The sequence below is a fragment of the Ursus americanus genome, chromosome 22, assembly GCF_024610735.1.
Source record: "Ursus americanus isolate L20-20 chromosome 22, mUrsAme1.1.p, whole genome shotgun sequence".
NCBI lineage: Eukaryota > Metazoa > Chordata > Mammalia > Carnivora > Ursidae > Ursus > Ursus americanus.
In genome coordinates this window covers 27449802-27474080 of record NC_142148.1, presented here as the reverse complement: position 1 = coordinate 27474080, position 24279 = coordinate 27449802, and the positions used below count along the sequence as shown (strand labels likewise).

General features: G+C 47.5%; 1 protein-coding gene across 1 annotated transcript; it reads left to right on the top strand.

Moving 5' to 3' along the window:
• Positions 1-1823: 1823 nt before the first annotated feature.
• Positions 1824-24070, top strand: NSFL1C (NSFL1 cofactor). The gene is made up of 9 exons (XM_045807740.2): positions 1824-1996; positions 4387-4484; positions 10295-10369; positions 12843-13008; positions 13605-13697; positions 14936-15045; positions 15850-15987; positions 22534-22698; positions 23774-24070. Exons 1-9 carry the CDS (start codon positions 1892-1894, stop codon positions 23934-23936), a joined length of 1113 nt encoding a protein of 370 aa, XP_045663696.1. The 5' UTR covers positions 1824-1891; the 3' UTR covers positions 23937-24070.
• The last annotated feature ends 209 nt before the right edge of the window (positions 24071-24279 follow it).

Genomic DNA, 24279 nt, shown 5'->3' with positions numbered 1-24279 from the left:
TTTACCCCTGAGAATTGAAACATGGATCATTTTATTCCAAATTATTTCTCCTTTATTTCTCCAGTTAGGGCATGATGCCGATTTTTTCAACATGTGTAGGTCAGTTTTATTATCTCTGAATGCCATTTAAGGTAGTAAAAGGGTGACATTTTTTTTTTTTTTTTTTTTTTTTTTTTTTTTTTTATGAAAAAGGGGGTGTGGATCTGAGAAGGCTGTGAATACTGGGCTGGCCCAACTCCCATCCCCCACCTTGCTTAAAAGCAGTCCCTGAGGGGGCTGGCAGAGGCCTGCCTTCGCCACCCAGCTGTGAGCCCAGCCCACAACCATGATGAATACTGAGGGCAATGTCTTTGCAGCCACCTCACTTGGGGAATGCACTCTTATGGGTCAGAGGGGTCAGGCCATTTCTCCCCACCACGAAGGCATCTGTTTTATGGCAAAGGAAAAGTTTTATTTATTGAAATTAGATCATCTCCTAGAGTCAGCTCACCACTCATCACGGGTCCAGGTACCTGCCCTGCAACCCTGTCCTCAGATTCTGACCTTGAATTTCTCATCTGGACGCTCAGATGCTTGGTTTCATTCATTCACTCCTTCATTAATTCAGCAAAGGATCATTAAGTGGCTATTTAATACCAGTGACTGCAGGTCCCAGGAGATAAAATGACAGCTAACATTTGCAGAGGGCTTGGTAAGTGTCAAGCATAACTCTGAGCAGTTCACGCTGCATCCTCACACAATCCCCCTGAAGTACTGTAAGGAACTCCATTTACCCATCAAGACGCTGAAGCTAAAGGAAATTGGCTCAAGATCCTACAAGCAGTGATGGCTGGGCTTCAACCCCAGGCCGAGTCCTGAGTGAGTGCCAGTAAGCCATACTGTGCCGGAGACAGCCACAGCCTCTTCTGTCACAGGGATGGTGGCCCTTGGGGAAGGCTGACACTTAACATGGCATCACAGGGCATGCACAAGGATGTCTGGTGGAGAGCCTAGGGATGTAGAAAGGCCTCCTTGAAGAGAGAATACCTAAACTGAGGGGAGGGAATGTGCAGAAGCTGACAAAAGAAAGAGGAAGAGAAGAGAATCCCAGGCAGGATGGCAAGAGACGAAGAGGGCAAAGAAGTGGGGGGGGGGGGCTAAAAGACGGGATTGGGTCTCTGAAGAAAGTGGGGGAACACCTTGCCCACCGGCAAAGGAAAAGGGAATCGCCCCGCTGGCAAGGCTTTGATGCAAATGCATGCCTGGCAGCAAGAAGGGAATGTATCTGGAGCAGAGCAATTTACTGGGAAGCCTAGGAGATGACTTGGAGGGGCTGGCGTATTTCACAGCGCTCTTGCAGGCCAGGAGATTCTGTCTGCTACGCGCTGTGAGACCCGGAGACACGTTAGTGTTGGAGCAGAGGAGAGACCTGTTGTTCCAGGTCTATTTTTTCCCCTAGAATATGAACAAGAGGGCAGGGACTTTGTTTTGCTCTTTGCCTGTGCCCGTCCCTGGAAGACACTTCGATCGCATTCAGTAACTATGTGAACAAGGAGGTGAATGAATGAAGAAATGAATGAACGAAATGAAGGAATGAGTCAGTGAATAATTGTGGATCTGACTCCTTCAGAGATCCTTCATCACACAGCTGCCGGGAAGACCCGCCCCGCCTCTCTACTCCGCCCGGCTTCTACTCCAGCCCTTAGGCTGCGGGTCCGCGCCGCGGCCGCCAGAGGGCGCGGAGCAGGGGGCGTTTCCCGCACGGAGGGCTTTGCGTGAGGCACCGCATGGGGCGGGGCCTGCGGGCAGGCGCCGCTCGGCTGGGCCAGGTTGACCGGCGGGCGGAACGCGGCTGCGGGGCTGAGGCTGTGCGACGGCGGCCGGAGCGGTTCGGGCGGCGCACAGAGCGAAGATGGCGGCGGAGCGACAGGACGCGCTGAGGGAGTTCGTGGCGGTGACTGGGGCCGAGGAGGACCGGGCCCGCTTCTTCCTCGAGTCGGCCGGCTGGGACCTGCAGGTAGCGGCGCGGGGCCGGCTGCGTCGGGCCGGCGGGGGGCTGCGGGAGGCGGGTGTCTGGCGCAGCAAGCCCGCGGTGGCCGAAGCGCACAGTCATCCCGCCGGGCTGCGGCCTGACCCAGGCCTCAGGGTCCCGAGGCCGCTTGCCACGCGTCGCCAGCTCGGTTGGGCGTGGGAAAACGCGGGCCGGCCCCGGCCGGGACCTGCTCTGCTGGGTCTCGGTTTCCCCCTCCGCCTCGCCCGCTCGCGGGGTCAGCGAGACTTCGGGCAGTGCGGCAACCCGCGTGGAGAGCGGAGCCTGGGGGCGTGGCGGCCGCGCCGAGGCTCGGCTGGGTCCAGGCCGGCGGGAATGACCAGGTCCGGGGTGGAGCTGCGCCGGGGACGAGGTGATCGTTTATTTCCCTTTATACCGCCCCCGCCGCGGGTGGTGGGAGAAGCCCGGCCTGGGAGTCGGCCCACGCCCCCTCCTACTCAGTTCCTGGGTGAAACTACCTCAGGGGTGGTGGCGCAACCTTGGAGCCTATTCGGCTTTCCTAGTCTAGTTAAGTCATCTGTAAAACGGGAGTCTCGTGGAATGTATCGTCTAGTGTACTGGCACGTGTTACGTATTATTTAAGTATTTGTTAATTAAGGCATTAAGATGAGCTACACGAGGGAGGGATTTTTGTAAATTGTTGAATCTCCCTTGCCTAGAACAGCTCCTGGCTCATAATGGGCACTCAGTAATTAATTGTAGAAAGAATGGCGTAAATGGTCTTGGTCAGCCTGCGTCTTAGGTGGATGACGATGATGAGTATTTCTTGATTCCCTACCATGAGTCAGGTGCTGTTCTATCTGCTTTACGTGTCCTAAATTACTTAATCTTTAGCATTTTGCAGCTGAGGTGAAGTAACTTGCTCAAGGCATCACTAGTTACCAAGTGGAAAAGATAGCTTTAGAACTCAGTTCTGATTCCAGAGTCCAGGCTCTGAACCACCAAGTGCCAGGCACTTTACAGGGGATGATTTGTTTAATCCTAGCAACACTGAGGTAAAGAAGACTAGCTCTGCTGTGTAGGTGAGGAGTTGGAAGGTCAGAAGGCAAGTGATATGCCCAGGACCCCCCAGCCAGTAAGTAGTGAGGTTGGGCTTTGAGCTAGGTCTGCTTGACTCCACCATTTAAATTGCTTCCACAGAGTAAAAGAGTTAGGTATAGCATCACGTCTGTACACACACAGTGTGAAGCCCCTGTGCAGGGCAGAAATACTAAATGTGGCTGCGGCCTGGAAAACCTAGAAGCTCATGATGTTACACAGTTACCAGGTCATCAGTCCCAGTCTTCCTCACACTACCGGTAGGGAAATTGAGGCTCGTGCATGTGACATGACTTGCCTGACAGGGCCAGGACTTGACTGCAGGCCTCCCTCAATACCAGTTCAGTGTGTGTGCTATGACAGCACATTGCCTCCAGCCGACTGGTTATATCCCATGAAGGCACATTCCTAACTGGCTGGTGATGTCCCACAAGGGCTCACTGCCTACTATAAGGCTGTTGATCTTGAGGACAGGAACTATATCATTTTCATCTCTGTAGACCTCAGTACTCTTTCTTATTTCTTTGTACGGAGTAAGTGATTAGTAAATACCTAACCGTTAAGTCAGTGAGAGAAACAACCAAACACAAATGGCCGGAAGACTCCCATATACCTTCTGTATGTAGAGAGCTAAGGCATGACTGTGCAGGAATGTTAATGGATCCTCTCATTCATTGTGCAGGGTTGGTGGGACAGGCGTCTACAGTGCATAGATGAGGAAACCAGGCCTTAGTGAGAAAGTGAACATAGCAGTCTGGACCAGTCTCCCTGTTCCTGACTCCTGGCTGTCCCATGAAAGCTGAGAGTAAGGGCCGGAGCAGACTGCCTGGGATGGAACCTGGCTCTACTCCTTACCAACTGCTTAACTTTGGGCAGTTTTCTTAATTTCTCAGTGTTTCTGTATCAACTATAGAATGAGACAATAATAACACCAATTACATACGATTCTTTGAGGATTAAATGAGTTAACACATGTAGAGTTACGCTCAGAACAACGTGGCACATAAATAAATGCTCAATAAATGTACGCTGCTTTTGCTGGATCACGTTTCCTAGTAAAATGAGAATGAGGAGTGTCTCCATCCGTCTTCCTTCTTGCCTTCTATTCCCCTTAGTGGGTGGAATTTGTCTCAGGCGATATGAAGAGAGATGCTGGGCTGCTTGCTATCTTTTGATCTCATTTTCTGTGGTCCCCAGATACAGACCACATTGTAAGTGTGGGCCATATCTTTGTGACTTTGCTTTTTTGCACTCAAAGGAAATAATGTGTTAGATGAAGGCCTGTTTAAGAATTCCAAGTTACTACGTCTCTGTTTCAGATCGCCCTAGCGAGCTTTTATGAGGATGGAGGGGACGAAGACATTGTGACCATTTCGCAGGCAACCCCCAGTTCAGTGTCCAGAGGCACAGCCCCCAGGTAAGGGCCAACTTCAATTATTGCTGCTTGGGTGTGCTTCCAACAGTGATGAGGAGCAATTTCCTGACTTAATGGGGGATTCAGGCCTGGGGATATGGATCAGTGGGTTGGAGTGAGAAAGTTAGATTAACTGGTAGATACTAGTTCCTCACATGACTTGTTCCTTTCCTGTAGAGAGAGGCACAGCACACTCAGGTGGAGACTCTTACGTGTGTGGTTTATGGCCCAGTCCTGGGGGAAGCCACAGAACCTACTTTTAAGATGTTTGAGAGTCTTTTATTTATGAATGTGAGGAGTGATTGCTCCATCTCTGGAAGTTTTTAAGTAAAAACCAAAGGACTTCCTTTCTGGAGACTGTAGATGTAAAATATTAGACTAGATGACTTTAGAAAGGCTCTTTTGATAGTTTAGGATGCCCATTACCCTATTAAGAAGTCTTAGAGAAAATAAACCTGTATAACCCACTCTTTCCCAGATTGATTAGGTGAAACAGAGTTAACCTTTATGATCCCATTTGCATCCCCTGTCCCAGCCACCTAACTCCCGAGGTTCCTGTGACAGATCACTGCTGTGATCTGCAGAGCAAGACAGTGCTGGTCCTCCAGGAGACAGGCAGGGCCTCTTCCTACAAAGGTCTCTGAACTACAACTCCCCTCTCTGCTCTAGCCTGCCTTGTTTCTACTCTCTGGTATATGTTTTTGCCCAAAAATTTGTTTGGTTTTTAAATCAACCCCAGAATGAAGATAGAGTGTTTCTTTGTCAGTGGAGTGGTAAATTGTGTTTCTCTGTAAGGGCATCCAAGCTTTAAATTACATTTCCTCCCTTTGAAGATGGAGCTCTAACCCCAGATTTTGTTCTTCCTTAACTTCTTTCCCTATCTCCCATGTCCAGAGAAAAGAGGTAGTAGGCAGTTGATCTTTTCATTATTCACAGGGACTGACCTAGGAGGTATGGGTGATGGCTCATCTGAATGTTACTACTTGGAACATGGTCATTAGGGAGACAGCTGACTTCCTGGGTTATGAGTCTTTCACAGGTACCCCAGGTTACTGTTGGGATGTTGGCGTGTCAGGCATACAGAGGGGGAGAAGTTGAAATGTAGCCTCTGATATCAGTCACAAGTTCACACCTCTCTCCTCTAGTTGCCTTAAAGTCCTATCCAGGAGGTGGTTTATCGGAGCAGAGGCCTACAAGCCCGACTGCTATATTCAAATCCCAGCTCTGCTACTTGGGAGCTTTGTGACCTTGCATGGTTTACGGAACATCTCAGTGCCTCGGCTTCCCTCGCCTGTCAGATAGGCATGATAGCAGTGCCTACCACGTGGAAGATTAAATGAGTTTGTAATTTACGAAGCATGTGGAACACAGCACATGTTAGCTGTTGTCCTTTTTTTATTATCATTATCAGCATCAGTTTTCATCACCCCCATTCTTTTTCTCTGTGTCCTGTCTCTTTCCACAACAAAGACATAGGTGAAAAATAGACCTGTAAATAAAAGAATCGAGGAAATAGAGTTTAATGTTAAGACCACGGGGGACTGAATACATGTGCAGGCCTAAAGGGCTTGCTTTGTTTCTTCAGGTAAGCCTCAAACATGGTACTCGGCTTGGGTGAGGCCAAGAAAAACGGAGAGAGAGGACACAGTGTGTTACGGCATTGTCCTTGTCCGGAAGGAAAACACGTGCATTCTCAGGAGAAGCCACGCTTGTACTAGCACCTCAGAGGATTGCGTGTGCCAGGGATCGGACTACTGCAGGACACTTAGCCTGCCGCCGGCTCGCCCTGCCCCCACCACCCCCTCCTCGACCACTCTTTCATGAACTCACTGTTGCTATGGAGCAGCACTCCATGAATGAGGGCCTCCTTTGATTCCAGAATCTGGAATGGATGTGAGAAGGTTTATAAATGACCTAAATTGCAGGCGGAATTTTGTGTGTATGTTTTATCTTTTCTGGCAAGAAAATCCATAGCTTTTATCCGATTTTCCAAGGTCTTTGGGACATAAAAAGGTTAACCGTTGCCATGAGATTGTCTGAACTCCTCAGTAATAACAGCTGTCATTTATTGAGCACTTGCCAGGTGCCAGGCCCTGGGTTAAGCCTTTACATGTACATCTCTTTAGTCTTCACTACAACCCTATGTATGGGTGCTGTTACTCTACCCATTTTACAGATGAAGATGCTGAAGTTGGGCGTCTTCCCAAGATGCACCGCTAGTAAAACAGGGATTTAAATGCAGATCTGTTTCTGTTTGCAGCGTTCATCTCTCAGCCAGAGTGATGTCCTGCCTCCCTTCATGGACATTCGGGGTCCTCCAGAGCTGGCCCTGAACCTACCATCCTAATCTTACCCTTTTTTCTTGTTTCTCGAATCTTTATTCCAGCCAAACTGATTTCATTGGTATCTCAATTTTGCCTCATTTTTGGTTCTCCGGCTTTTGTTTGAACCTCTCACCTAACTGGACATGCCTGCTCTCTTTCCTGTCCAGCTCCCATGGGTCCTTCCAGGTTTAGCTCAGTCCCTACCTTCTCTTTCGAATGTGTTATCCCCCACCCATAGGCAGAGTGCCATGGTCTTGTTACTCAGAAATCCAGCCACCTATAATTCATTCACTTCTTGACCCATATCCTTGTACTACTTGGTGACATCTCTTGTGGGTCATCTTGAACTCTTCTCCTGATATTTAACTTCACTTTTTCTCCCTCAGTAAATTACAAGTTCCTGGAAGGGGGGGGGGGGGCTAGGATTTCAGGAGCACCCACCATCTCTGTCTAGCTCTGCCAGATACTCTTACCTATGTTGTTATGCCTCAACTTTGGAAGTAGGTAGGGTGCTAGGTCTTAGAAAGATTGAGTAACTCACAGCTGCTGTTATGGCAGATTCAAGCCCAAGTCTGTGTATATACAGAGCTGATTCTGCCACATACTGCCTCCCTGTCCAGCACCTCCCGCCCCTGTACCTAGCACAGGGTAGAGCAAGAGGTAGCGGTGAGTTTCTCCCTTTTTTCTTCTTTCATGCATCTTAACTATACTTTCTTAGGATGTCAGGGACTGCCATTTTCTGATTCTCTAAAACTATACTATCCAGTGTAGGAGCCTGTAGCCTCATGTGGCTGTTTAAATTAGTTAAAATTAAATGAAACATTCAGTTATTCATACTAATCACGTTTCAGTTACTCAGTAGTCACATGTGACTATGACTTCCGTACTGGACAGCACAGGTACAACATTTCCATCACTATGAAAAATGGATCTGACAAAGGACTTTTGTGCACTTCAGGGTACCTGGGAGATAAGAGTTTTGATGCTGAAAAATTGAAATTTCTGAGACATTTTGCCACTTTGTGGAGGACAAAGGACAAAGTGTTCTAAAGTTGGTGGTGTCCCCTGGACGTCTGTGCCATAAGGTACCTCTCAGAGTACTACCCCAGAGCAGCTCTCAGATCTGAGCATGCATCAGAATTACTTGGAGAGCTTCTCAAATGCAGGGTGCTGGGTACTCCTCCCAGAGTTTCTTAGTCAGGAGCTCTCAGGCAAGCCTGGGGACTGGCATTTCTCACAGTCTCACAGATACTGCTGATGCTGTCTAAGGACCAGCTCTTTGAGAACCACTGCTTGAGAGTAGCACTTGCAATGTGCTACACCAGCCGTCAGTGCCCCGACAGCTCACAGAAAGCCCGAGGGGTTGGTGCCGTGATTGGCCCATGGGCACATGAGAACACAAGACTTCGAGAACTTCATTAGCATGCCCCAGATGCCCAGGTGGGCTCACTTGGGATTAGAACCAGGTATATGGACACCAGAGTCTGGATGTGAGAACGTTTGGAGAAAGAAACAAACCTGCGGCCAGAGCAAGTGGTTTGCTCAAGCACGTGTACACATGGTATTTGAAGGTGTTTAACAACAGAGAGGGCTTTTTTCCCATGGATGCTAGGCTGAACATCTGTGGAAGACTCCCCCTGGGAAGATTAATGAGTGGAGTTAGCCTTTCAGGGCCACAGTGCACATCTATCACTTGGAGCCTTTTGAACTATGTCATACAGAGCATCCAGGAATGCCCGGGAGGTTGCTCTCCGCCAACTCAAGCAGGGAATGCATTTGCTACATTAATTGGTCTTTGTTTTCTCCTTTCTAGTCGATGGCACTTCAAAGCCTGTTCTGTCCTCTGATTGTCTCCTTGATATAAATCTTTCTTCAAGATTGAACTGGAGCTTTCTCCCTAGAAAATAATTCCTTGAGGCTTCTTGGTCTCACCTCAGTAAACCTTTATTATCCTCCCCACCATGTATTATAGAGAACTTATGCCTGTTCCCTAAGAAATAGAGAAAATGTTTTTCTAAAATGTGTCTCATGATTCCTAAGTTCCTTGAGGACAATCTAAACTAGAAAAAAAGTGACGGTGTAAAACAGTGTCAGAGGAGGAAGGTGACTCTTTTCACACCCACTTTTAGCGTGCCCTCTCCAGCCCCACACACAGCTGTACTTTTTTTTCCTAAACCACAATAAAGACTTGACTAACCTGCAGAAGCAGAGGCGTCCTCAACACGTACTCATTTCCTTTTCACTTCTTGATAGCTTGTCCTTCTCTGGAATGTGTTACTTCGTGTATGTGCATATACCACTTCCCTACAGTGCCCTGCTGCTCCCCTTCCCCCACCAACCTCTCGCCCTTTATCCACCTGACTGATGGTCCATTCGTTCTTTGGCACACAGTCCAAATGTGGCATTTTCCTGGAAAACCTTTCTTGACGTTCCCCCATCCCCACCCCACGAGGGACAAGACATTCTGTATCCACACATCCCGTGTGCTTCCCTCTGTCACAGCCCATACCACACAGTATTTAACAGATGGTTTCCTGGCCTAGGGGCCATGATCCTATAAGCAACTGAAGAATAAGAACTGCGTCAACCATTTTTCTTTTTTAAGATTTTATTTATTCGACAGAGATAGAGACAGCCAGAGAGAGAGGGAACACAAGCAGGGGGAGTGGGAGAGGAAGAAGCAGGTTCATAGCGGAAGAGCCTGATGTGGGACTCAATCCCAGAACGCTGGGATCACGCCCTGAGCCGAAGGCAGACGCTTAACCGCTGTGCCATCCAGGCGCCCCTGCGTCGACCATTTTTATAGACCTAGGATCCAGTTCAGTATTTAAAAATTAAATGATGACAGGTACCTGACTGGCTCAGTCAGTGGTGCATGCGACTCTTGATCTCGGGATTGTGGGTTCGAGCCCCACGTTGGGTGTGGAGATTATTTAAAAATAATAAAAATCTGTTTTAAAAAAAAGTAATAAGATGGGGCGCCTGGGTGGCTCAGTCGTTAAGCATCTGCCTTCGGCTCAGGGCGTGATCCCGGAGTTCTGGGATTGAGCCCCACGTCAGGATCTTCCGCTGGGAGCCTGCTGCTGCTTCTCCCACTCCCCCTGCTTGTGTTCCCTCTCTCGCTGGCTGTCTCTATCTCTGTCAAATAAATAAATAAAATCTTTAAAAAAAAAAAAAGTAATAAGAATTAAATGGTATTAGCTGTCCAATTGTAAGTTTTTAAAGTAGTACATACCCCATGCTGTTCCCTTCTCCTCCCTGTAGGAGAGCTTAAATTGGACTTCATCTTATTTCACGATAGCCCTTTGTAATTTTTTGCAGTCCTGCGTTACCTTGAAGAAAAATGCCTCGTTATTTTGATAAACTTAGAAAGGCTAACCCTCTTCACATAAAATCTAACCCCTGTGTCCTCAACTCCTTAGCAGCCGATAATGGGGGTTACTTTTGTTTAAATCTCCCTAATACATTTTGCTCCTTTCTGTGTTCCAGCGATAATAGGGTGACATCCTTCAGAGACCTCATTCATGACCAAGACGAGGAGGAGGAGGAGGAAGAGGGCCAGAGGTAAGTCTTTGTTGGGGGGTGCACAGTCCATAAGAAAAAGTCCATGATAATGTGTAAACCAGGCAGAAGGACCTAGAAGGATAACATGCTCGATTATCATTAGCCATTACTACTGTGGGCTAGTCTGGGTGGGTTATATTCTAGAAACAGTCTCCCACTCCCTGTAGCTTAGAAGTCATCTCTTTCCCCTGTTAACTATTTTTTTCTTTTGGGGCATTCTGGGTTTTTCTTTTTTTAATTATTAAAATAATATGTATTTGTTGAGAAGTATTAGGGGAAGAGAAACAAATCAATAAGAAGGAAAAAAAGTTATTCATAATACCTGGTCACCCAGTGGTCATCAGGTATCAGTATTTTGGGTGTACACATTTCCAGGTTTGTCTTTTTAATTAAAAAGGCAATATATTACATAATAAACAGAATAAAAAGCTTATCAGTGTGTATTCCCTCAATATAGACACATACACATTTTGTTTGTTTGTTTCTAACCGTTAGGAATGCTGTAATAAAAATAATGTCCTTTGTGGAAGATACAGAATAGTGTACTAAAAAATATAACACTCATGTACCCTTTGGTAACTAGAGTTAATGCTGTGGCATATTTGTATTCAGTCTTTGCTCTATATATAAATGTACTTTGGTATTATATTTTACATGGTGAAGGTCAGATAATTTTGTTTCTTGTTTTTATTGGATTAATCCTATTTCTTCAGTACTTCTCTGTGCCATTAAGATTGATTAGTGTTTTCAACAACTGTAATAATAGTTCTTGTGGGTTGTCCAGCATTTAGGTTTTTGGTGTTTTTTTACCACTGTAAATATCAGTGCTGTGAACATCTCTGTATATTAATCTTTAGCTACATTTCAGATTATTTTCTTACGGTAGTTTCTAGAAATGAAAGTGCAGGTCAAGGGAATGAATATTTTTAAGCACTTGATCACAGGCTCTTAGTTCACAAGCCAAGGCTTTGAGGTTCCATAGTAAAGACCTTTCAGTCCACTGAGCAGAACTTCATCTGCAGCCTTATTTCACGGGTTTTGGTTCCCCATGGGCCCTGCCTCGGTGGGTCAGATGTTCTTAACGATCATTATAGTAACCCTTACAGAAATATAATTATCTCATCATGGTCACTCTTTGGGAAGCGGGCTGAGAAATTACATGTGTTCTATTCTCTGTTTTCATCCATATAGTGACCTTTACACTGCCTCACAGCCTTCTTTTTAGATACATTCAAGGTTCAGAGTTTTACACTCCTTGAGTGAAAGGCAATGCCATCAAGTATGTGAATGCCCAACTTCTAAATGGCCGCTGCCTCCTTTTCCTGTCCTGTCACATCCTCCAGGTGATGACCTTCCTTTATTTCACATCCTGATTATATCCTCAGGCCCTGAGCATTTCAGACCTGATGACATTGGTACTATTGTCCTTGTCAAGGCCTGTGGCTTGCCTTGCATTCAGTGGGGAATGTCAGGAATAGAAGGCTGAGACTAATTTTATAGGTTCTCAGCTCTCCCCACTGGGAGACATGCTATTGACCTAGCAGTGAATAGGAACGACAAGCAGGTGGCTAGCCAGGTTTTCAGAGTACTGGTTTTCAGAACCAGATTAAAAATTGCTAACTTAATCTCAAGCCGTGCTTGGCCCATTGTAGAGCCTGGTGTGGGTATCTTGGGGCTTGTATTTGGCTTTCCCTGACTTCCTTCAGTACCCTCTTCTCATTGCCCCCAGTGGATATCACCAGAATAGCAAGGTGAGGTGAAGCTTGGGTGAGCTCTCAGTGCTATTATCACACCACCTTACATGTGTGCATTACTCTGTGCTTGTTCTTTTGCATACATCCGCTGATTTGAACCTCATGGCCCTGACTTAAGGAGCAGGTAGGTAGGGCATGTGGTCCTTCCCTCCCATTTCAGAGATAAGGAAAATGAGGTACAGGGCAATGCACCGATTTTCCCAGGGTCACTCAGCGGCAGAGCCAACACCGGAGCCTAGCTGCTTGTACTAACCACACTGCTGCCACCGTTAACCTAGAGCTGCTAGTGGTAGCTGCTTCTGACTGTGACCATAGTTGCTGTCTCCTAGGAAGGTGCTGGCCACCGGATGGATAATTCCCAGTTGGGACTCTTTCTGGAGCTGGCATGTTGTCATGCATGCCTGGAATGCCCTTCCCTGGTTTCTTCACATGATAAACATATCCTCACCCTCAAGACTCAGCCCAGAAGATATTCTAGGAAGCCTTGATTATCCTCCCCAGCTCAGTGCTCCAGAGCACCCCTTACTGACTCCAGTGCTGTTCACACTGCATTATGCCTGCCTGCCTACTTACCTGTTTCCCCAACTAGACAGTAAATTCCTTAAAGATGGGCATTGCATCTTTTACCTCAGTGTGCCTAGCACCTAGCCCAGAGCCTGGCACATGCTCTGTTGATGTTTTCCAAGTAAGTTTAGTGTAGACATGTGTTTTCTGCACAGGTTTTATGCCGGGGGCTCAGAGAGAAGTGGACAGCAGATTGTCGGCCCTCCCAGGAAGAAAAGTCCCAACGAGCTGGTGGATGATCTCTTTAAAGGTGCCAAGGAACACGGAGCTGTAGCTGTGGAGCGAGTGACCAAGAGCCCTGGAGAAACCAGTAAACCAAGAGTGAGCATAGGGGGTTGTTCGTGGCCACAGGACTCTGGTTTTGGGGGCCGGGGGGGAGCCCTTTTTGACCCCATAGTGACTGAATTTGTTTTGTTTTGTCTTTCATTGCTCACTTGCTCTTATATGCACAAGGGCAATGCAGTTTCTCTCACCTTTTAACGAGAAAGCAAGATTTGAGGCCAATTTCAACTCTTGGCCTGTGGGCTGGAATAGGTCCAATACACGTTTTATTTGGCCGACTTGATTTATTCAGTGTTTTACTTAATTTTGTTTTAATTAAATTAGTAGCCACCTGTGTTACATAAATTCTAGATTTCTGTCGTCTTTGGGAAAAGTCTTGGGAAAGTCAAAGTCTTTGGTATTATCTTGCACCCAGATTCCTGCATGACCATAATTAACTAGAGCTTAGTAGCCAAGCAGTGCTCACCAGTCCTGGTTACTTCATTCATCTGCCATACTGCCTGGCCCTGTGGCTCTGAGTTCAGTACTCGAACAAGTGTACCTAGTAGGTAACGAGCTTGAGGCGTGTCATTGTATCTCAGTGACCCACCACCATTGCCGCTCTCCTTAAGTGTTGACGATCTTGTGTTTCATAGCCATTTGCAGGGGGTGGCTATCGCCTTGGTGCAGCACCGGAGGAAGAGTCTGCCTACGTGGCAGGAGAACGGAGGCGGCATTCTGGCCAGGATGTGAGTGTGCATCTACATTCTTTGGGAAGCTTATAGACTATTCTGCCGTTTTTCAGAGGCGATTGGTCACGTGTTCTGTGTGCACCAGCAGCCTCTGAAAGGGAAGAGGCAGTGCCCTTATCGTGGTCCTTGAATGGAGAGGATTACCTGACTGGGCAGGGGCACTCGTGAAAAGGGGTAAGCAGAGGAGATGGACAAATAAGGAGTTTTCTGAGCATTCTGCAAACCTTGGGCAGAGGGATCATGATTCTGGGGTTTTCTGATGGTGTGGACATGGCTAAAGAACTTGGTCTTCAGTCCACCCAAGGAGGCCTAACACACAACTTTGAAAAATTTTCCTTACTATTATTCAGTCCTTTTTTCTCTGTGTATAGGGTCCCCTCTCCAATAAGTATCTCAAACTATATCGATAGTCGTGAGGTTTGTGAATTTAATATGCCATAAACAAATGTTTGGCCTTATGGCCATTAGTTTCTATAATGCATTTGTTTTTCATCATTGTGGGTTTTATTCCAAAATAAAGTCAAGCAAGAAGAAAATAAAAACCATATGCACATGAGGCAGCAGCTACTAATGTGTTGGTTTGTAGCCTCGACCGTTTCCTGTGAATATGTATGGGGAGTTAACAGAGATTGTAGATGGCTTGGTAATGACTACAAAATAGTCCCGTGAGCACATTTGCCATGGTAGTTGAGTTGAGCACGATCTACGTGCCAAGCACACTGGCAACCCTACAGATAAGCCACAGCTTTGACTTAGTCACTTGCTCAGAGCCACTTAACTATTGAGTGCAAAATCAAGATGCAGACCCAGGTCTGCTTAAATCAAAGTCCATGCTCTTTTTTTTTTTTTTTTAAGATTTTATTTATTTATTTGACAGAGAGACAGCCAGTGAGAGAGGGAACACAAGCAGGGGGAGGGGGAGAAGAAGAAGCAGGCTCCCAGCAGAAGAGCCCGATGCGGGGCTCAATCCCAGGACCCTGGGATCAGGCCCTGAGCCGAAGGCAGACGCTTAACTACTGAGCCACCCAGGCGCCCCAAAGTCCATGCTCTTAACCTGTTGCCGTATCACCTTATTTTAGGTTAATACTTGGTGGTTGATGGATTTCCTCGTGCATGCGTGTGTGTGGTGTCTGTCTGTGTTTTGATAATGACACAGGAAAATAGTAACCTGCTAATTTGCAGGGTCGCATTGGTGTGCCTGACGGTGTATGGACTGTTCCCTCCTGTTGTCACAGGTTCATGTAGTGTTGAAGCTCTGGAAGAGTGGGTTCAGCCTGGACAATGGTGAACTCAGAAGCTACCAAGACCCATCCAATGCCCAGTTTCTGGAGTCTATCCGCAGAGGGTGAGCAGAGAAGCCCTCCTCTGGGTTCCATGTCAGTGAGTGGAATGGCAAATGGAAAAGAAGAGGCTGATCGCAATGTTTATTATTTAAAAAGTTAAAAAAATTAATTTTTATTTATTTTAGAGGGGGAGAGTAAGCGGGGAGGGGCAGAGAGAGAGAATCTCAAGCTGACTCTGTGCTGAGCGCAAAACCTGACACAGCACTCAATCCAATGACCCTTAGATCATGACCCAAGCCGAAACCAAGAGTTGGGTGCTTAACTGGCTGTGCCACCCAGGCGCCTTCCCCATTTTTTTTAAATTTTATTTTTATTTAAGAGAGCACACGTGCACATACATGAGCATGGGGAGGGGCAGAGGGAGAGAGAGAGAGAATGTTAAGCAGGTTCACACTCAGTGCAGAGCCCAACGCAGGGTTCGATTTCAGGACCCTGAGATCATGATCTGAGCCAAAATCAAGAGTTGGACTGAGCCACCCAGGCGCCCCAAGAAGTAAAAACTTTGAAGCAGATTTAACACAGTTGAAATAGAGATTCACAGATCTAAAACCTTGTGTGTCTGTTTTTCCCTTCTGGGTCTGGGACAGAACCAAGTGACCAAATAAGATAGAGGTCTCAACTGTGACTTTGAGCAGGCGAGAGACAAGTGGGAGGCAGACGGAAGCTCCTAAAGTAGCCGCTCCCTGTGGAGGCCCAGCGATTTTCACATTTGGAACTGGGATGTTTCTCCTCCCTTTGCATCCATCACTGCCATTCTGTCCACATGCTGCTCCACGTGGACCCCAGCATTGCCTTTTCTCCTGCAGGGAAGTGCCAGCAGAGCTTCGGAGGTTAGCTCACGGTGGGCAGGTGAATTTGGACATGGAAGACCATCGGGATGAGGATTTTGTGAAGCCTAAGGGAACCTTCAAAGCCTTCACTGGCGAGGGTCAGAAGCTGGGCAGGTAAGAGCCGCGCAGGCGGAAGCAGGACGTGCCGGTCACTCTATCAGCCCCCGCAGACCCTATATCTCACTCGCTTAACACATAGCTCTTCACCGTTTCAGAGTACTGCGTATTTCATTTGTGGGAGGAAGAGTGTGGAGAATACGGACTTTGGTGTTAAAAGACCTGAGTTTAAAATCTCTTCTCTTTCTAGCCATATGACCTTCGGCTGTATAACCTCAGTTTGCTCAAGTATAAAGTGTGACTGATGAGACTTCTTACCTCCCTAGTTACTGTGAGGAGCACAGAGCGCTGCTCCACAGTGAGCGGTTAGTCAGTGTAAGCAGGAAGGGTCATGTGTTGCTGCTTTGATTCAGTAATCTAGAGTGCTCGTGGCAGCAGTGACATTCTTCATGGTTTTGGCTGAAACAGACACACATGTTCTTGGGTCACCTGAGATGGGGTTTGGAGGGATGAGAAATCCTGGACTCTCCCACCCAGCCAGCCTTACAGCAGCATCTTTCAGGAGCCAAGGGAGCTCGGGGACTTTATTGCCCTGTGGAGGCTGCTGCTCCACCATTTTGGCGGCTCTTATCTCTCCTCCTTTGGCCCTGCCTGACACTATCACTTCCTGTGACTTTTCCTGCCTTGTGTTCTCTGCCACTGTCTCCCTCATGCATTCAAACCTCTGATAGGATCGGATTGGTAGAAGTCACCCTTGCCTTTGATAGGCAGAGTTCTCCCACCAGACCTTGGCCAACCCATACTCAGGCTGCCTTCCCTCAGAGGCCCACTCAGCTCTGCCAATGGGGTCACTTGGTCAGTTTTCTTCAGAGAGAACTGTGTGGGCACTCAGGGAATAGTGACCCTCCCTGCTATACAATCATTACTTTACAGAAGGAAAGCTGAGATTCTTGAACTCTAAGGGTTACCCTTGGGTGCATGACTGGTATGTGGTGGAACCAGGATTGAAACCCAGGCCTTCTGACTGGCATTCCTTCCCACACCCGCACAGCAAGCACTCTCTCTGACCTAGATCTGGCATCTCTTGAGCTAGGCACTGCCCATGCTCACCTCATCACCATCTGCAGGGATCAGAGTGTGGTTTGCCAGCACCTGTGCCCTTTGAACTCCAGCTGGGCCCTCCTGGAATCCCGTACCTCCCTGTTGGCCTTTCATCCTTATCAGGAGCAAAGGTAATAGGCTAGGACATTAGAGACCAATAGAGTGATTTCCCAGGACCAAAATAGTAAGTCTACCTACCCTGCTCTCGTTTCATCCACCACATTGGGCCTGTGGGTTGGTCCCAAAACAGCTGTCCTCAGAGTGGTCCTGCCTGTGGCTTCCCTGACAGCTGTGGTAAACTTTGTAGAGCACTAGATAATTCTTTTTTAATTATTAAAAGGAAACATTTATCTTTTAAAAAATAATAGAAAATATAGATCAAGAATAAAAACAACCTAACGCCCAGATATATCCAGTTAGTATCGTTCTAGTCCTCTGTGTGTGTAAACGGTACGCTGATTTATCACTTGCTGTTTTGCCTAATGAAAGTAGTATGGTTGTCCATACCAGGAAATGTATTTCTACAATCTTATTTCTAATGCTAACATAACTTTCGATCTTATGTGTGTGCTATAGTTTAAGCAGTCCCCACTGTGAACCATTTAGGCAGTTGCCAATATTAAGAACAATACCCCCTAATCTTGGCCCAGAAGTAAAATTGCTGGCTCAAAAGGTCTTCATATTTTTAAGATGGTGTCAAATTGCCCTCCAAAAAGGATGTATCCATTTTTACCCACTAGCTATTATAAGGAGGGGCTCAGAACTCAGAACATTGTGCAGTTGGGCTTGTTTTGTTTCATGGTACTAATGGGAAATGCTACTACTAGAAAGTCTATATTATCTGTGCAAGACCACATCTCAAAAAATTTAAAAATTTTTTTTCTTTAAGATTTTATTTGTTTATTTGAGAGAGAGAGAGCACAAGCAGGGTGAGGGGCAGAAGGAGAGGGAGAAGCAGACTCCCCACTGAGCAGGGAGCCCGATGTGGGGCTCGATCCCAGGACCCTGGAATCATGACCTGAGCTGAAGGCAGACAGACACTTAACCAGCCTCGCCACCCAGGGGCCCCCCAAAATTAAAATGTTTTTAAAGAAGTCTATTTTAGCAAGAGGGGAATAAATAGTTTTATTGGTGTGGAGGATGAATCCAACAAGTTGAGACAAAAAGCTAAGTAAGGTTTTAGCTTTTCAGTCTAAACCAGATGGACAGCTTTTTCTAGTTTTTCCCATAAATTTTGCAACATTTTCCATTGTCATCTTGTCAACTAAAATGATCAAGAGCCAAAAGCTTAAGAAAATGTTCTCGGTTTTTGCCTCAAAAATCAGTCCTGGGTTTTTTCCTCCAATTATCTGAATGAATAAATCGTTCTCAGTTCAAAAATTTGAGAAAATTCTTAGAGTTGTATTAAACTTTGTTGTTTTAGGTTTGGATGGGAACTAATCTGAAGGTCCAAGAAAGACTGCATTTATTTGATTATGAGTTGCAAACACCAAGAATGCCCCTGGGGGGTGTGGGGTTGCTGCTAGCCAGATTGAGTTTCAGCTGCTCACCATGCTTTCTGCAGTGGTCATTTTATAAAGAGATGGCAAGGTGTCAGCACTTACAATTGTGACAACAAAGCACCTTAATGCCCAGTTAATTCCCGACTACAAAGGAAATGAGCAATTGGGTGATTCAGGCTCTTGATCTGGGTGAGGCTCTGTTGCCCTGTGAGTTGTATGGTATTTGTAGGGAGATAGTAAAGAAACTTTTGGATGTCTGATCTGACCATTCCCGTCCCTGGGTGAAGTGCTTTCACTGCCTCACATGACCCAGCCGCTCCCTGCAGGGAATGGCTCAAGTATTAGCAGTTTTCCAGAAACACCAGACCCAAGGCTGAGTTCCCTTGAACAAATGCACGTGGCTGTCGTACACAACTAGAGCAGTTTCGACCTACTACTTTTTGAGTGTCTTGCTACAAATAAGAACCTAAGATCTGGTATACAGGGTCTTCCTACTCCAGTCTTCACCCTCCTTGAAGGCTGTGTAGGTTGGGAGTGCCCCTTAGGTGACCTTCCAGTTACAGCCCATGGCTAGGCATCTCCAGCTGATTTGGGTCCAGAATGCAGACAAATATAAGTGGGGCAGGACCGTGAAGAATGCTACTAATCAGCTTTTAGAGTGTTTTGCTGCCGTTAACGAAGTACTGGAGTAAGCATTTCATATGTGTTATCACCTCTAATGCTGTTTAAATCCCTAGTCTACAAATAAAGACTGAGCCTTGAAGAGGTCAGGTTGCACCCAAGGTCACACTGCTTGGCAGTGCAGAGATGGGTTCCCTCCAGTCTCTGCTCTTACCTGCCATGCTGCATTGCATCTGGGATGTTCTTACATAGCCACATAAGCATTTGTTTGTGTTTCTAGTATATGCTGGATATGGTGCATTATTTTTAGCTATTATCTCAACCAGAAATTTCATTTTACCCCATTTTATCGATGAGCAAACTGTCTCTTGGGGCAGTTTTCCATAAGTCCAGGTCTAGGTCTCCCTGACTCCCAAGGCTTGGCAGGAGAGTATGACAGGTGTTAGAGCACAGGACAAGAGCCAGGCAGCTTGGATTGTGTCCTGGCTTCACCTCAAGCAAACACTGGGATCTTAGCTACGTTGCTTAATGTCATTGTGCCTCAGTTTCCTCACCTTTAAAGTAGAAATGATGAATTCCTACCTCACACGCCATTGAGGATTAAGTGAACTACTGTGCATGAAACACTCAGCCTGGGGCCCATCTTGGTGGTGGATGCATCATAAATATACAGCATGTCCGTTAAGCCTCCCTAACTCACCTTATCTGTCGGATGTGCAAGAAAAACAGTCAGAAGCAACACAGCCAAGTCTGCATCAGGCTTTCCTTGACCCCTTGTGTTACCCATGCAGACACTGGAGCCTGGCAAGTTGAGTAACTTGGTCAAGGCCACACCTCTTGTGTAGTTCTTTGGTAGAGCTGGGACTGGATGACCGGTCCTGTGCTGTTTCTCCAGCATCACACTGACTCTCCTTCATAGGAACGGCTGCCATGTAGTGGACTGCCTGCCCTAAGAAGTATAGAGGTGGGATAGGGATAGTATTCCCCTTTTATAGAAAAGGAAATTGAGAAGCCCAGATGTTCACTAACTTGCTTAGGGTCACCCAGCTCATGAGTGAGGGGTGTATCAGATTCTCTGGAAGCAAGGGACAAGTTTGAGAAAGGATTTTTAATATAAATATTTGTTTCTAAAAGTAAACCATAGAATGTGAAGTTTGACCAAGTCTTGGCTGATAAGAACACTCAGAACATAGAGGAAGAAAGCTTGTTCGTTACGTATGTTTTTAAAAATTGAAAAACCTCCCTATGACATCCACTTCTGTTTTCCCATCCATAAAGTGGAGACCGTACCCATCTCAAAGGATGGCTATGATGAGTCATGAGGCTGTGGCTGTCAAAACCCCCCAGACAGTGCATGTGCAAAAAGCAAACGCCATTCCCGTCTCCCTGCCTTCCCCACCCCCACCCTCTCCCGAGTGGATACTCTGGGCTCTCTTGGAATAGCTTCTTTCTCATTGTAGGCCTGACTGAAGATGTGAGAGTTCCTTTTATGGCAGGCAGTAGCTTTACTGAGCACCTGTTCTGTCCTTGGAAGTGTTACATAAACAGTTGAGGGACAGGCCACCTACAGTCTAATTAGACAGTTGAGCTAACGCCCATGAAACTACTGAACAAAGTAGAGTCAGACATTTACAGGAGTGACGTTGAACTTTCCACTGTTCCTGAGCATCTGTTGAAGTCTGTGGTGGTGTGATTTCTCTGTGTGCTCTGGCCCACATTTGAGGCCCATGTGCTGGGAGGCTGATGCATAGAAGCAGCTCCCCTCCCAGCTGGTAGGTGAGGCCACGCTTCTCTCCTGAACTCTACTTGGTGACTGTGGGAGCCCTCATTTTCACATTCACAGGACAGAATAAGTTCACTTTTCAGTTCTTTGCTAGTGATGTGCTCTGGGGCAGCGTTTCGCATGATACGCGCTGTGTGCAGGAGCTTTACAAGTGTTGCATGAGAAAAGGATGTGGTGGCCAAAAGAAGTTGCCTTGAGTGCACAGTCTCAAGACGTTTAATGTGCAAGTGGCTTCCGATGCTGCCAGTTGGTTGTGTGGCATTTCCACAACCTTCCTGGGTTGTGGAGGGACTAGGGTCCCAGAAAACACACCTGGGAAAGCACTTTCTGTTGGATTTGTTAGAGGTACCATTTTTTAGCTTGTAAAGATCCAGAGGGAGGGGAGAGGTGTAAGAACTGATGTAATTAGAGGCGTGGGGAAGCAATCAAGTTGGCATCTCATGAGCTTTTCTCTGCATGGGTCTGCGCTAGGGTGTCTGCTAAGAGAAAGGCTGGGAGTGAGGTGCACGGGTGTTTACAGGAGAGGAGTGGAACCTCCCTAGAGTTGAGAATTGTGAGTTGTGTTTTGTTTTTTAAGATTTATATATTTCGAGAGTGAGTATGTGCACGAGCAGGGAGGAACAGAGGGAGAGGGACAAGCAGACTCCACGCTGAGCGTGGAGCCCAACGTGGGGCTCAATCCCACTACCCTGAGATCATGACCTGAGCAGAAATCAGGAGTTGGACACTGAACTGACGGAGCCACCCAGGTGCACCGAGAATTGGGAGTTCTGTGTGCATTTTGTATATGTCAGTGCTGTATATAATTCTCCCCTTTATCCCTCACAAAAAGTGAGTAAGGCATGTAGCTTTAACCCTTGTTCAAGATCCTCATTACTACCCTTGTTGAAACTAAGGGCATTTGAGTAACTTGCCCAGCACCACACAGATAGTGGGTGAATTCAGACCCCGGTCCATCTGATCTAAGATCTGAGTTCTAAACACCGCAGCAGACACCATGTCCTGTTCATACTGTGTCAGTAATCCCTATGGTGCGGGGTACTTGGCTGGCCTGTGGGAAATCTCTGCCCTCTTCTGATAGTTGACACAGGAGAATAAACGTGCACACAAGTAAGATTGCACTAGGGAGTGCAGGCCTGAAAATTCTGTGACGGAACGAGTCTGGACTGGTCCCTGCGTCGCAGCAGTCACCTGCCAGGCTGTGTCAGGCCCTCCTGTGCTGCAGACTTGGACTGCCCTCTCTCGTTAAGGCTAAAACTCAGCCTGGTCTGGTCCCACTGCAGGTTGTCACGCATACTGCTTTCTTCTGTTGAAAGCTTTTGTTCAGGGGAGGACACCAAGGGAGAAGGGAGTGAGACGCTCGCCCCAGGTTATTCAGGAGTGAGGAAGCTAGCAGCAGCTCAGGGCCTGAGCACATTCTTCTGGGCCTGTAAGTAGGTTCCACAAGGGCAGGGCTTGCCTCGGTCACTCCCTGTGGCGGCAGCGGCAAGCCTAGTCCCCGGACACAGCGAGTGCTCAGGCCGACTCCAAGGCGGGATTGCCCTCCTGCGGGTCACTGTTTTCTGTGTGCAGCCTGACATGCTCCTCTCTCCTCAGCACGGCCCCCCAGGTGTTAAATACCAGCTCTCCAGCCCAACAGGCAGAAAACGAAGCCAAAGCCAGCTCTTCCGTCTCAATCGACGAGTCACAGCCCACCACAAACATCCAAATACGGCTCGCTGACGGCGGGAGGCTGGTGCAGAAGTTTAACCACAGCCACAGGTGCCTTGCGCCGTCTGGCCTTGCTTTTTCTGGGAGGGTCCTCCGAACACCACCAGGCACTCCGTGCTGTCCCCGAAGGGGCAGTGGGATGGGAAGGTCTTGAAGGTCTAATAAGGCCTTTGGTTCTAGTCCCTGCTCTTGCATTGATTGTGGCCAGTAACTGCTTACTTCCTTTCTATTGGTCTCATTCCTCACCTGTAAAATTAAGGGATTGGAATTCTCCATATCTTTTTAGTGCCCACAGTATTTGTTGACAGGAAATTTCATGGTAAAGCCCAAGTGCAGAAGAATAAAATCTGAACTGCCGTGGTTGATGGAGGGCAGGAGGGGACACGGTGCCAGCATCCCTTCCGACTGGCTTCCTCTACCCACCCCGTTCCAGAGGATCTCTGAAAACCGCTGGGCTGTGAAAGTCTCCTATAGATCTGCCCTTTGAGAATACTAGAATACCTGCTGTACTGTTTAATTCACCTGGGCTGGATTAAAGCACATTGTGCCAACCCCATTTTAAAGATGGGGAAACCGAGGCACAGAGATTGAAGAGATGAGCAGGGGAGGACTGTTACCGGTATTATAGGTATTTGGCCACTTTTTTCTAGAGTAGCAGTAGCTAAATTTCATCAGTCATAGGCCAACTAAACGGGAAGCACATGTGGGGCCCAGGGAATGGCTTAAGAGTCCTTGAGTGCTGACAGGGTTCTCATGTGGGCTAAGTTGTGAAATGAGTGTGATTAGGACTACAGGAGATGGGCCAGGCAGAGGAGCCTCTAGGATGAGGGGCCCCAGTGTGGGCAGGAAGCCCGACATAATGAAAGTCTAGGAGGAGGAAGACAGAGAACAAGGGGAGGAGGGCGGTGGTGTCAAAGTAGGTAGTTTGGGATCTCGGTAAGGCGGTTGGTGTTTATCCCAAGGAAATGGGGAGCGGCCATGAAGGCTTTTAGGCAAGGGAGTGACGTGATCTGATGTGCTTCCAAGTGAGTGTTTTGGCTGCCCTGTGGAGAAGGATGGCCAGGGGTTGTGGACAGCAGAGAAGGGCCCTGCTCACCCACCTCCCCACTCGCCCCCGCTCCACCAGGATCAGCGACATCCGACTCTTCATCGTGGACGCCCGGCCGGCCATGGCTGCCACCAGCTTTGTCCTCATGACTACCTTCCCGAACAAAGAGCTGGCTGACGAGAGCCAGACCCTGAAGGAAGCCAACCTGCTCAACGCCGTCATCGTGCAGCGGTTAACATAACCACCCACCTGGCCGGCAGCCTCATCTCCCTCCTGTGTCTCCACGGCTGGCTGCCCCGCGGGGACCACCCTTCCTGCCCCTTCCCACACACCCAGCAGTCCAGTGCCACGTCTCCTCCGTAGCTCTGGGTTCTTAGATCTCGGTTGGACATTTGTTTTCTCCTTAGTTGCGTTTCCTGGGTTTTTGTGACGATCAATGGACTTTAAAGAAAAAAATAAAAATAGCCAAAAAAATTGAAGGACTATCACCAGCATGTTGTACGGAACCTCTCCCACTGAGGCCAGCTTCGATTGCTTTAAAATCACGTTGCTTTCCAGGGTATGTGGGGGGGGGCCTCCCTTCC

Coding starts and splice junctions, on each gene's coding strand:
- NSFL1C (XM_045807740.2), top strand. CDS start 1,892: ATGGCGGCGGAGCGACAGGACGCGCTGAGGGAGTTCGTGGCGGTGACT. Junction 13,009..13,604: donor GAGAAACCAGTAAACCAAGA/GTGAGCATAGGG, acceptor TGTGTTTCATAG/CCATTTGCAGGGGGTGGCTA. Junction 15,988..22,533: donor GAGGGTCAGAAGCTGGGCAG/GTAAGAGCCGCG, acceptor CTCTCTCCTCAG/CACGGCCCCCCAGGTGTTAA.